The 13180-nt window shown below is 28.5% G+C and overlaps 3 protein-coding genes across 4 annotated transcripts; all 3 read left to right on the forward strand.

Annotated features, from left to right (window-relative positions):
• The first annotated feature begins 309 nt into the window (after positions 1-309).
• Positions 310-4658, forward strand: LOC130897921 (uncharacterized). The gene is made up of 4 exons (XM_057806908.1): positions 310-484; positions 3335-3446; positions 3717-3990; positions 4415-4658. The coding sequence occupies exons 1-4, from the start codon at positions 464-466 to the stop codon at positions 4587-4589; spliced, it is 582 nt and encodes a 193-aa protein (XP_057662891.1). The 5' UTR covers positions 310-463; the 3' UTR covers positions 4590-4658.
• A 1410-nt stretch (positions 4659-6068) lies between these two features.
• LOC130897919 (DNA translocase FtsK-like) lies at positions 6069-7800 on the forward strand. Of its 2 annotated transcripts, XM_057806905.1 has the most exons (3): positions 6069-6282; positions 6688-7093; positions 7133-7800. In XM_057806905.1, the coding sequence occupies exons 1-3, from the start codon at positions 6271-6273 to the stop codon at positions 7366-7368; spliced, it is 654 nt and encodes a 217-aa protein (XP_057662888.1). In that variant the 5' UTR covers positions 6069-6270; the 3' UTR covers positions 7369-7800. The 2 variants fall into 2 exon arrangements, with proteins under 2 accessions (XP_057662888.1, XP_057662887.1); XM_057806904.1 differs by having other exon boundaries at positions 6688-7800.
• A 2865-nt stretch (positions 7801-10665) lies between these two features.
• On the forward strand, positions 10666-13007 carry LOC130897925 (uncharacterized). Its single transcript, XM_057806912.1, has 3 exons — positions 10666-10922; positions 11929-12109; positions 12763-13007. Exons 1-3 carry the CDS (start codon positions 10914-10916, stop codon positions 12981-12983), a joined length of 411 nt encoding a protein of 136 aa, XP_057662895.1. The 5' UTR covers positions 10666-10913; the 3' UTR covers positions 12984-13007.
• Positions 13008-13180: the final 173 nt, after the last annotated feature.

Consider the following 13180-nt stretch of genomic DNA (forward strand, 5'->3'; position numbering starts at 1 on the left):
AAACTAAAGTATACTAAAGTAAACACTTAATTTCGTTAAAAATCCATCATCAATTAAAATAACGTCGATAATAAATAATCTTGGAGGTCGCTGCCGAAATACATCGAACGAAGACTGATTTATAGTAGCAACCCTCGTAGAAGTTCCGCGTATACCACAAAACATTTGCAACAAAAAAACATAATTTATACGGCGAATTCCACTAACACTTTAATAGTACTCCAAGTAAGGCCATAAATATAATAAATGTATCAATTAATATGAAAACAAATATATACGCGCTCATAACTAAATATTGGTTTATATGTTTATGCTTAAACCTATGCAGGAATGTTTTTCTCTTGCTCTTACAAGATAAGTAGTCAACATTGAAATGGGTGCGCCCATATATAAGGAGTGATTGGTAAAATATTGTCGTGGTTGTTTAGATATCTACTTGACGACTTCGTGAAATTTTTCGAAGATGCTCAAAATACCATTTAGTGTAAGTATTTTCATAATATCAGTTTTCGTTTATTTATTACTCGATATAGTAGAGGAATATTTTAGTAATTTTATCATAGTTCGTGTGACATAACCTAATTAATTATGTCGAATTTTAATCAATCAGTTAAGTGGTTTTTTCAAACTTTGTTATATCGCATATTTTCGAAATAGAAATTAGAGACACTAGGTTGGTAATAATGGTTAAAAGTTGGATAATTTTATGATTCTGAGGTCGTTGAATCCGAATATTGAGTTTGTTTTTAATTAAATTAGAGAGAATCTTATCAAAATCGAATTTTAGTGAAAAAACATTTAGTCATTTTGCGTTCAACTCGCGATAAGTCAGTGAAAAATCAATATTTCTTTATGAAAATTTCATAACATATTTTTCAACTATTTTGTAAAGCATCAAAAAATGTCCGAAATTCCTAAGGCATTTTCCGGCCGAGCGGGAAATTTTTGAAAATTTTTTTCGTGGTATTATGACTTCGCACATTAAAATGAATAAAATGAATGGCAAAGTTTTTAATTACCCATTACTGCATACACAGTTTAAAAGTACGAAGTTTAAGGAAATTCTCCAGAAAATTCCAGCCCTTAATCTCTATTGGAAAAAGAGATGTCGATTTTTCAAATTCAGTGTAGTACGTCTAATAAAAAAAACAATTCAGTCATCATTTTTTGCGTTCGGCTCGCGAAAAATCAATATTTCTTTATGAAAATTTCATAACATATTCTTCAACTATTTTGTAAAGCATCAAAAAATGTCCGAAATTCCTAAGGCATTTTCCGGCCGAGCGGGAAATTTTTGAAAATTTTTTTCGTGGTATTATGACTTCGCACATTAAAATGAATAAAATGAATGGCAAAGTTTTTAATTACCCATTACTGCATACACAGTTTAAAAGTACGAAGTTTAAGGAAATTCTCCAGAAAATTCCAGCCCTTAATCTCTATTGGAAAAAGAGATGTCGATTTTTGAAAATCCGTGTAGTGCGTCTAATTAAAAAAACAATTCAGTCATCATTTTTTGGGTTTGGCTCGCGAAAAATCAATATTTCTTTATGAAAATTTCATAACTTATTCTTCAACTATTTTGTAAAGCATCAAAAAATGTCCGAAATTCCTAAGGCATTTTCCGGCCGAGCGGGAAATTTTTGAAAATTTTTTCGTGGTATTATGACTTCGCACATTAAAATGAAAAAAATTAATGGCAAAGTTTTTAATTACCTATTACTGCATACACAGTTTAAAAGTACGAAGTTTAAGGAAGTTTTCCAGAAAATTCCAGCCCTTAATCTCTATTAGAAAAAGAGAAGTCGATTTTTCAAATTCAGTGTAGTACGTCTAATTAAAAAAACAATTCAGTCATTATTTTTTGCGTTCGGCTCGCGAAAACTCAATATTTCTTTATGAAAATTTAATAACATATTCTTCAACTATTTTGTAAAGCAACAAAAAATGTCCGAAATTCCTAAAGCATTTTCCGGCCGAGCGGGAAATTTTTGAAAATTTTTTCGTGGTATCATGATTTTGCACATTGAAATGAAAAAACCCTCACATATATTTATTTTTTAAAGCAGATAAACAATATTTATAATATAATGTAATAAACCCAACTTCTTAATCAAAAAAAAATATCGATGACGTCATTATATAGTACGTTTCATGAATTTTGTTCATTACTTTATTCTAACCCTGTATATAACATAATATACGATGATTTATGATGGTGTTTCTTTCGACATAAATAGCTGTCATGTAAAACAATGTTTGTCGCATATAAAATCATGTTTTTATACTGAAGCTTGAATTCTTACTTTGATTTATATTCTGAAAGAATTTGATCTTTTGAAATAAAATACTTTTAATTAGATTACTAATGGAAGAAACGTCTGTAACTTTGTTATTTTAAATAAAACACCCTGTTTTGAAATCTACGTAAAATTTTAGTATACTTTTGTCAAGAACTTTTTTTCCAAAAATTCATAATTTTCGAGTTATTAATTTTTCTGTAAAAAATTTCTACGTTTTTCAGACCCTTATAAATTATTTTTTTACGAAAATACCCTTAAAGATATGAAAATGTTTTTTGTTCGGTTGCATTAAGCAAAGTTAGAAGTATTTGAATTTATGTTAAAAAATTCCTCGTTTTATACAGGGTGTGTATAAAAAGTATTCAAAGTTTAACTTCATAAATATCAAATTTCTTTATTATTTTAATTAGAAACACCCGGTTTTTTATATTTTAATCCATTCAGGGGTAAAAAAATACGGCAAATTCATGTATACTTTCTAACCAAAGAACGTGCTTTTCAAAATCGGTGGTAGTTCAATATTTTTTGTGCTATTAGAAATAATCAAATAATCATTTTTACGATGGAAATTTAAATGATTAGGAAACACAATCAATTAATTTATTCTTAATTAATAATGTAAAAAACACTATTTTTCTAGTTTTTTTATTTTAAACAAAATTATTTAGACCGCAGCCCCCAGACGAATTGAACAAACAAAAATATTAATAACTCAAAAAGTATGCAGTTTTCGAAAAAAGTTTGCGGACAAAGATATACTGAAATTTTACGTAGATTTCAAAAATGTATCAATATACAGGGTGTTCCATTTAAATTAACAAAGTTACAGTCTACTTCTAGTAGAACCGGAAATCGGCCATCTTTGAAAACGTAGAAGTTATTTTTAATACGTCGTGGGACACACCGTATATTATTTTACAATATATTGCTGCAGTTATTGAAGCAGAATAATAGCTTTATCTAATCATATTTTCTTATTGAAACGGTACCCATTTAAAGTTAATTATTTATAACTTGATTATATGTTTCAGTTGATGTTATTTATGCTGTGTTCTCATTCTAATTGCGCTCAAGGACTAGCGACTAAGAAAAATGTTTATGCTACAATACTTCAGGACGCTAGAAACGAACCAACCCCAGACGGTAATTAATATTTTAATCGCCAACGTTTCTTTTAGAAGTATACGTATTTAAACGTAATTATCTATCTAAAATTTCATACGAACGTATCTAAATCATATCGTACAACATTAAAGTTGATACACCCGAAAACCCACGTGGCATATTTCCTCGAATAATCACAAATCTAGTCTCAAAAACAACGAGAATTGTCCTAGTAGTACCTGGTCTGACCTAGAGATGGCGCTAGTCGCGTCACTAGTGAAATAAGTTCGTTTATATATGTGATTTTAGGTACTTTCGGGTACTTGTATAAAACGGAAGATGGCATTGTCAGTTCGGCTAGAGGAGGACCGAACGGTGTAATTCAAGGTGGTTTTTCATACACTGACCCGACTGGTTTGAAAGTAAATATCAATTATAATGCGGGATCTAGAACAAGCCCTACTGCAGTTGAACCTTCATCAAAATCTGCTTATTCAACTCCATCGGTACCTGTATCCTCTAGATATCGAAGCAACTTAAGAACAACCCCCTCGTCTATGTATAATGAACCGAGATACTATAAGTGAGTGAGATTTCTCTTATAAACCTAGTTTTATACATTTATTATCAATAAATAGATCTTTTTAGTAGCTACCATACATCAGTTCAAAACATCATCCACCGTACAGTCCTTGTTTGACACCTCATGACTTCTTCTTTTTCCCACAGATCAAAAAGAAGAGCGGTTGATGAGATCAAATCATATATTTTGTAAAGAAAAAGTGTATTGATTTTAATTTTTGAAAAACATTTCATATTCAATTATAAATATTTGTTTTTATTTATCTATCTCAAAACTTAAGTAACAACCCTCGTATACCAAACTTCCAAATCATAAGTTAACTCAAATTTAAAAAAAAAATTAAATGAACAGTCAAACCCTACTTTATAAATCTTGAATTGTGTTTTTATATATATATTATTCAATTCTGTATTTTTTTTTACAGTGGACCTTCTCAAGAATACGACCAATATCAAGAACAGGAATATTTAGAACAAGAGCCGCGTTATGTACCAAGACCTAGAGCACAACCAATTTACAGAACACCACAGTATACGTATCAAAGAAGAAATAGACCCAACAATAATGAAATATATGATGACTATAACTATAGAAACTGAACAATGTTTAAAACAATCTATAAAACGTCTTTTTTGTTAACGGGAATACACATAATTTTAAAAAATTAATCGACGTTTTTGTTCTAACCTAACTTTTTAAAAGTTCATAATCTATACGCTCTCGCTACAGTTGACATATGGAGTGTCTGCATATATTTAATTTTGTGTGAGTTTTATATTAAATATTAAGTCAATATGTGTCCTCAAATAATACTTATTAATTGATTTACTCTATTTGAAACTTATGAAAATATATTATCAATAAATTGAGAATTTATACATGCACAGCCATCTAGCGATCAATTACTCAAGTACATATGTCCATAAATTAGTTGTTCATTTTATAGGTTCATTTAATAGTAAACTGGCCTTCTCGTTGTGCAATTCAAACTATAAAAATTTTCTATTTATAACTATAGATTAATTTACATTATTAAAACTCCAATCTGATTCAAATAGAACATAAAAAAATATTTACGTACACAGCCATCTAGTAGTTAACAGCCTAAGTATATAAATCGATACAGAAGATTCGTTTTACAGGTATCTTTTGTTTTTTACAACCTCTTCTAATATAATGATTCATTACTTATTAATGTGTTTTATCAATACATCAATTGTTATTAATTTTTATCTATCAATTCATAATATGTAAATTTTAATTTTAATTCAATTAAACATTGCATCATTCACGTACAGAGCCATCTAGTAGTTAAAGACCCAAGTATATGAATCGATAAAGAAGATTCGTTTTACAGGTATCTTTTGTTATGTACAATTTCTTGTAGTAACATTATTTATAGTTTATTAATGTGTTTTATCAATACATAAATTGTTATTAACTTCTATCTATTTATTTATAATATGCAAATTTTAATTTCAATTGAATGAAACATTGCATCATTCAATAACGAAAATATTTACGTACAGAGCCATCTAGTAGTTAAAACACCGAGTTTATAAATAGGTAAAGAAGTTTCGTTCTACAGGCGTTTTCTAGTAATATTATTATATAATGTTATATATTACAACAAGAAATATTTTTAATTACTTTCATCAGATTCACAAAGTTATAAAACTTTCAATATCATTTAAAATATAAAAGAACTAAATCACGAATATATATATTGAAATAGCCATATTAGTATCGGTAAAGTAGGTAACGTTTTATTTCCGTCATTGATTGTCGAAATGCATTTTTGTGTTTAACCAAATTAATAACAATAAATTCAGTTTGAAATTGTTTTCTTTTTATAAGAGGAATTTTGTTCTATACTCGCATTTAACACATAAAGATTGAAAACTGTAATTTAAACTTTCTGACTATTTCCAAATGTTTTACGAAAGATATATATGTTTTATTCAATTTTTATAAACATCCAGCATTGAATCATACTTTGAACTATCATAAATCACATCGATAAAAATTGATTATATTCCTAATAGTATTATAACCTTTTGTATTCGAGAAAGTTCCAAGAAAATTAACATCTTAACATTTAACTACCCGATACCGACAAATACTTTCCAAGAAATAAATTGAATTACTATAGTACCACACAATATTACAAGGAGTGTTCCACGGTCGTACTGGCCAAGGTTAACCCTCACTATATAACTAAAATTATGTCCGGGGGGGCACTAGTTATAGTTTTACCTTTTAGATAGACTAGATTTGATCATGTTGAGATTTGTGAGTATTTATTTTTTTTTTGTTTTGTAGAAAACGTGGCTTAAGAAATTTTGAAACAAATATGAAAATTAATTTATTTATTATTTTTAAGTCTTCTATTTATAATAAATTTTAAAAAATAGGGATAGTTTTTGTTGTTTGAAAAACTTTAATAGGGTTATTGAAGTAAATTTTGAGCAACAGCTTGGTTATTATTCAGAAAATGTGCTAATATCTACAGGGTGTGTAACAAAGAAACATTTTTGTCTAGTTTGCAAACTAATTGTAACAAAAATAATCAACGAACGTCTGTATACAGGGTAAACCAAAAAATAAACTTATAAATGTATTAATTTGTTTTAAATGGTTCTATATATGTTTTATAATTGAATTCTTACACCTACAATTAGTTTTTATTACTTCCAGGTCATATTCCTGGCCCTGATAACAACAATCTTATCTCAAGGTTACCATGGTGACTCAAGAACTGCCGCTATACTAGCCGAAGACAGATACTTACAAGCTGACGGTCGTTTCGGCGCCCAATACCAACAAGAAGACGGTGTCAACTTCAAAGAGGTCAGTTCACCAGACGGTACACGTCAAGGTTCCTATTCCTATGTAGATCCTAACGGTCAAAGACATACGATAACCTATACGGCCGGTAAAGATGGTTTCATGGCTTCCGGAGATGGCATACCTCAACCGGTTCCTACGACACTTCCAGTTGCTCCGACACCCGGATATCAACCATTACCCCAATACAATCCTCCGGAGTATTCTAGACCGCAATCTCAATACCAACCAAGATCGCAATACCAACAGCCACAATCTCAGTATCAACCACAATCACAATACCAACAGCCACAACCTCAGTATCAACCACAATCACAATACCAACAGCCACAACCTCAGTATCAACCACAATCACAATACCAACAGCCACAACCTCAGTATCAACCACAATATCAACAACCACAACCCCAGTATAGACCTCAACCACAATATGAACCGACTACTCCTTCTCCCCATAGATTTTATCCACCTGGAAAATTATCTCTTAACAGATCCCCCGATGGTTTTCAATTTAGTTTTAAAAAATCATAATGAAATACTAATCTATCGAACTAGGTGTCTATTTTAATAAAAAAATAATTTATATGAAGTATATTTTCTTCTTTCTGTGTGCATTCCTTTTTGACTGCTGTTTATATGGATTCTGGACTCAGTTTGTTTAGATGTACATTCCCTTTATCCCCTTTATCTATTTGTCCTTATTTTGTTTATTATATTACTATTACTTCTATCTTTTTTTGTCTATTATATATATACCCTAACCTCACTTATTTCTCCAGTAACTTTTTCTTATTATTGCTTTGTTTGTGTTTAACTATCTCATTTAAATTATCAGATATTTAGACCTCTTTTCGTAGTTTAGTTGTATACGAGGCTGTGTATAGCAATGTCTGTTCGATTCAAAATTTTACTATTGTAGTCAATTAACAGACTGAATTATTAAATAAAATAATAAAATTTAAATTGTTTTATTTTATTTTTTATATAAAAATTAACCTGTTTCCTGTTTTATCCTTGAGATAGAATGATAAAATAGATAACTGTAATCAATGTTAATGAAAAACAATCACATTTTTTAATCAATTTATTATTATTTTTTTTTAATACGTTGTGTGTTCTTTAAACTGAACTGGGCACCACACCTACTTCTGTTTCCGGAAGAAAACACACAAACTCGTCATCGATATGGATAAGAATCGCTGCTGTTATGCAAAATACCAACAACCAGTTTCACAAGAATATATGAGAGCAATTACGTACTAGATTCAAGGTCGTTTATTAAGTCGCAATTTCAATATTTAATTTATATAAAATAGAAAGTAATTGTATAAATATTTTATTCACTAAATTAATCATACTAAGCGCTTTTAGAGCTTCTAACAACACGTAATTAGTTTACTGTTAGATTTTTAGTTCAAACTTCAATTTCATTTCGACTGTAATACATGGTTGCCAAACGTCCCGGAATTTCCGTGTTTGAGAGTACCAGGAAAGTTAATGTTTCGCCACTGAAATCAATTTCAACAATTTGTCTTCTGGAGGGAAAGTTTGGAAGACTTGGATAGCAAGAGTTTGTCAAACATATACCAAGTAGATGGTTGTCATAAGGCAAAGACCTTGAAAAAGAAATTTTCTTGTTTTGGTACCCAAATACGTTGAAACAGCTGCTGGGCTTTGATTTTTATCACTCGAAACCGTTGAATTTATTCATTTTCTTACAAATAATAGCATAGAAAAACCAAATAGACTGTCTATTAAAATAAGAGGTACGCCTATGGATTACGACTTCAATTAATCGATTTTGTACGTAAATAAAAAGTTGTAAAATGAGAATTTAGTCATCAAAATTTTGAAATATCAATTCGTTATCTTTAAAAACATATTATATAGTTTCAAAAACATCCTTGTTATACAGGATTTCGTGGCGAACTACGCCTAAGCTTAAAATATATAAATGAATGAAGGTCAAGAATTCATTAATAACCATTACAAACATAAATTTATTTTAATATATGTTGATATATAATTTCAATTTTCAAGATCAATACTTTGTAATATCCTAGAGACATTAAGATTAATATTTTTTTATAATCACTCATAAATCACGTTTTTATTGAAGTTCTACAAATAAAATATAAATAATCTCCAAATAAATAGCTTGGCAACGTTGTAAATTTTGACACAAATACATAAAACACCTCATACTTAAATTAGAAAGATTTATGTTCTGTGCTAGTAGTAAATACATTTTCGTATAGAAACTGTTTATTTAGTAATATTTTTATCCTTATTGTAAATTTTATTTTTAATTGTGTGTCTTGTAGATTCAATACAATAAAATATATTTCCACAAACAAAAGTTAACTATGACAAAACAATACTAGTAATGCCATCTTTTAATCGGTGATAAAACAACTTAAATAAGCAGAGAATACTATGAAATATGGCTACCAACTCATAGATGGCGCGACAATATCTTCAATTAAAATTAGTATAATTGACATTTTTACATTTCTTGGTTCAAAAAACATAAGAATTTATCCTTTTGTAATAAAATAAAGGATAACTATAAATAAGTAATTTTAAAAACAATTCCATTGTTTTCTGAATGAAAAAAATAACTTGAAGTTTACATATTTGTAAACATATGATGGAAATGCTCAAAAATATGTGATTTATTCAAATGTATTATTAATATCAATATTAACGTGTGAGAATGGCCTAGATTTTCGTTAATAATTGTTGAGTAATACAACCGTTAACTAGATAATAATTAATGTTTGAGAAATTAATGAAAACAGAATCAGAATCAAATGGTAAATCAACCTTGATTTTACACGACTTTCAAAGCAAGGTTAAGTGAACAGAATATCCGTTTTTCATAAAGGGTGTTAACACTACTCAATTAAACGAATCAAATAGAATAAATACATGTAACATGAAAATCCTCAGCTTTGTGAAGCTTCTAGAAGTTTTTAATAGGTATTGGTGATCCATACTCTTAATTTTTTCAGTTGCCCGTTTACAATAAACATAAATCAACTAACGATTATATCGGAAGCTTCCCCTTAAAAAATATTCTACCTATATTTATAGTTGTACCTACCTTCAATACCAGCCGAAAGTTTTTGCGCACCCTATAGTTTGCGTGATACACAACAAATAAAAAGAATCGATCGACATTTATATTTTAAAGAGTATATAACATAACTCTGGGCCCTTTAGCCGTCAATCTTGTTTATTTATTTATGATTAGAATATGAGTGTACCCACAATTGAATGCACGTCACTTGAATTATTCATTTGATTTTATCCGTTTAATATGGTACCTGTTACGTTGTACACTTGAATAACGATAAAAATATACTTAATAATGAATTTATTACTAAAACAAATAAATTCACCAAATGCTATCTACGCAGGTTGGATATGAAGTGTCGTCTTTTCGTCACCTTGACAAATGACATATTGTTGTGTCTAAAACACCCAACCCCGTGTCTATAATACACATTACAATTTATGATAATTTTATATAACGTTATAACGATCTAAAAATCTAAATATCTCCATAAACCATAAATTTCGTCGAGCTAAACAAAGATTTAAAAAAATCGATTGAAAAATTCATTTCTGCTATGTTTAGATTATACAGGTTGTCCCTGTAAAAGTTGCGAATTTTTAACTATTGGGTATGAGCCGCCCCTGGCCTTCAGATTGTATTGTAGAATTATTTATTCCGTCAAACACACATGTATATTACAATTATTCATTTTTTGAGTTTCTACAAATTTCATTGGACATAGTTTTCGATAAAGACACACTTTTGGAATATCATCGTTTCTATCTAAATTCATCTAATTCATGTATACATAGATACTGAATTCCAAACGTAAATTCCTTATTGTAAAAATAATTCAGAAGAAGGGGTCTTGTGTAACAATTCGTGGTATCACGCAACGGTGAATGAAAATTATTTTGTCAGTGACTTTCAATTTCATCAAAACACTCCTTGATTGATATTGGATCGATGTGAGATTGAGTGATACCAAATAAACGATTTTTATTAAATAAATACAATGAAAAAGGTAAGATAATTTTTTTGTATCCAATAATTTGTTTTCTCGCAGTTCAAAAAGTCTATTATTTGTTTTCTGAATTTATTTTAGAATACGTAGAATGAGTTTTATATTTTTATATTTATTCGTTTATACGGTTTGTCTCTGTATACACACATTCTAATCAAATATGAATCAGTGGAATACAAATTTTGTATTTTCTGTTACGTTACCAACAAATAATAATTCCGATTTTCACGACAAAATTGCTCAAGGTTTATAGAGGGTCTCGGGTTACGAAAAAAGACGAAATACTCTTAACAACAAAACAACTTTTAAATTTGAGTTTTGCCTCAACGGGCAAATATTTGCCCTGTTTGGTAGATATTTTCAAAAACCTTATCCAACTTTATTATTTCAAGCTTATTTTGAAAATTCCTTACTTACTTGATTTTGGTAATATTTATTCTAACCATTGCATATTTTTGAATTGATATTGATTGATATTACTTATAATTATTTCTTGCGTAAATAAACATAATTTAAGCAGTAGTGCGTGATCAAAATTATTTTCAAAGTCTCCGTAGCGTATTGGTTAAAGTACTCGCCTGACATTCGAGAAGTCACAGGTTCGACTCACACTCATTCCATTTTTTTTTCTACCCATGTAGTATTAACTATTTTTAGTATTGTTACTAATTTAATTCGTCTATTGAATTGTTAAGTTATTCTAGTCTTGATTAAAATGTTCAAAATATTAATAAAAAATAATATATTTTAAAAAGATTCAATAAAAGCGTAAAATGTATTTTACGCAGTGATGCGTGGATAAAATTACCATTAAATTTCTTTATTTTTATAGAATTTTGGTTAGTAGAAAAAATATTGTATACAATTGGTGTGTAAAGGCCTTTTTTCGATTTTCGTAAAAAGGTTACTTTACACACTTGTTAAATTTATTGTCAAAAAAAATTTATGAAAAATGAAATATTCAGTTGATACAAATAGTGATTAATACTTTTTTTTTAATTTTCAGATCAACTGTATAATCTTTTGTCTATTTATAATAATCGGTTTCGTATCATCTTCAATACCAATTATTAATTATCATGCTAATTATTACCAAGACATATTTGATCCCTCAGTCAGTCTCACACTAAACATTCCAAAACTTTCGTTGTTAAATTTTGATATTTTCGATTCATCAAACGTAAAAGGTAAGTTTACTTTGTTATAACATATTTAAATTAAATTTCAACGATCATAAATCTTTGCAGCAACTTTTAACAACACAAATTTTGAATATCGTAAAATAATTTTATTTTAAAAACCACATAAATCATTTAATATTGAATAGATAACGTTATATGTAATATTATGATCAATGTATTGAATCGAATCAAAATTAATATTACAGAATATTTTGATGTGATACGTGGCTGCGTTGTTTGTTGCCTACCTGGTAGGGGGTGGTAAAATTATTAAGACAATTGACAATTAAGACACTAGCGTGGTTCTAAATAACGTTTCTGTTTATGTTTATTTTTCTGAAATAGATTATATTTTATACAAAAAGTCCACAACCAATTAAATACCTGAACCGTTCGAAAAAACACGACAATATTAAATGTTAGTAACACGTTTTTAAAATTATAGTATCAAAACAACGAGTTAAATATAAACATCGAATGTGATGAAAACATAACAACATCTCTTCTTCTTTTTTATTCATTTTTCGAAAGTTATTCTAGAGAATTTTCAACCAATCGTTAAAATTAAATTAGTGCGTAAAGAAAATATTCAAAAACCACCTAAACAGGTTGTTTTGGTGTTCAAAGAATCTAATTTTAGAGTATTTTCTTTATTTCAGGTCCTCCTGCGTATCCCTTATTCATTCCAAATAAAATAAATCAACGACCCGAAACAATGGGACAAATTGAAGAATACAATAAAGCTCTTGCAGAAGAAGAGAAAGAACGACAAGAAAATGAATTAGTATTTCCCGAACAAAAAAAAATCGATAGAATTCCACAATCTAAATATTACGTAAAAGTCCGTGGACCTGAATATCATTATAAATATAATTTATAATAAATAAAAAAAACTAGAAATTTATGTAATAATTCTTATGTTTGGTGACAATATTTACTACCGGGTTTAAATGAAAGAAATATTTGCACAAAAATGCGTAACTTTCATATTTAATAAGTTGTTATAAAATGATTACAGATTAAAATACAAGTCTATAATTACCTAGAAATAATTAGAAACTTGTTAATTATCAAACA

The sequence above is a fragment of the Diorhabda carinulata genome, chromosome 9, assembly GCF_026250575.1.
Source record: "Diorhabda carinulata isolate Delta chromosome 9, icDioCari1.1, whole genome shotgun sequence".
Lineage (NCBI taxonomy): Eukaryota > Metazoa > Arthropoda > Insecta > Coleoptera > Chrysomelidae > Diorhabda > Diorhabda carinulata.

What these genes read in the sequence shown, in the direction of transcription:
- LOC130897925 (XM_057806912.1), top strand. An exon ending in CGATTCATCAAACGTAAAAG is followed by an intron (nt 12,110 to 12,762) that starts GTAAGTTTACTT and finishes TCTTTATTTCAG; the next exon opens with GTCCTCCTGCGTATCCCTTA.
- LOC130897921 (XM_057806908.1), top strand. Translation starts at nt 464, where the DNA reads ATGCTCAAAATACCATTTAGT. An exon ending in AAACGAACCAACCCCAGACG is followed by an intron (nt 3,447 to 3,716) that starts GTAATTAATATT and finishes ATGTGATTTTAG; the next exon opens with GTACTTTCGGGTACTTGTAT. An exon ending in AATGAACCGAGATACTATAA is followed by an intron (nt 3,991 to 4,414) that starts GTGAGTGAGATT and finishes TTTTTTTTACAG; the next exon opens with TGGACCTTCTCAAGAATACG.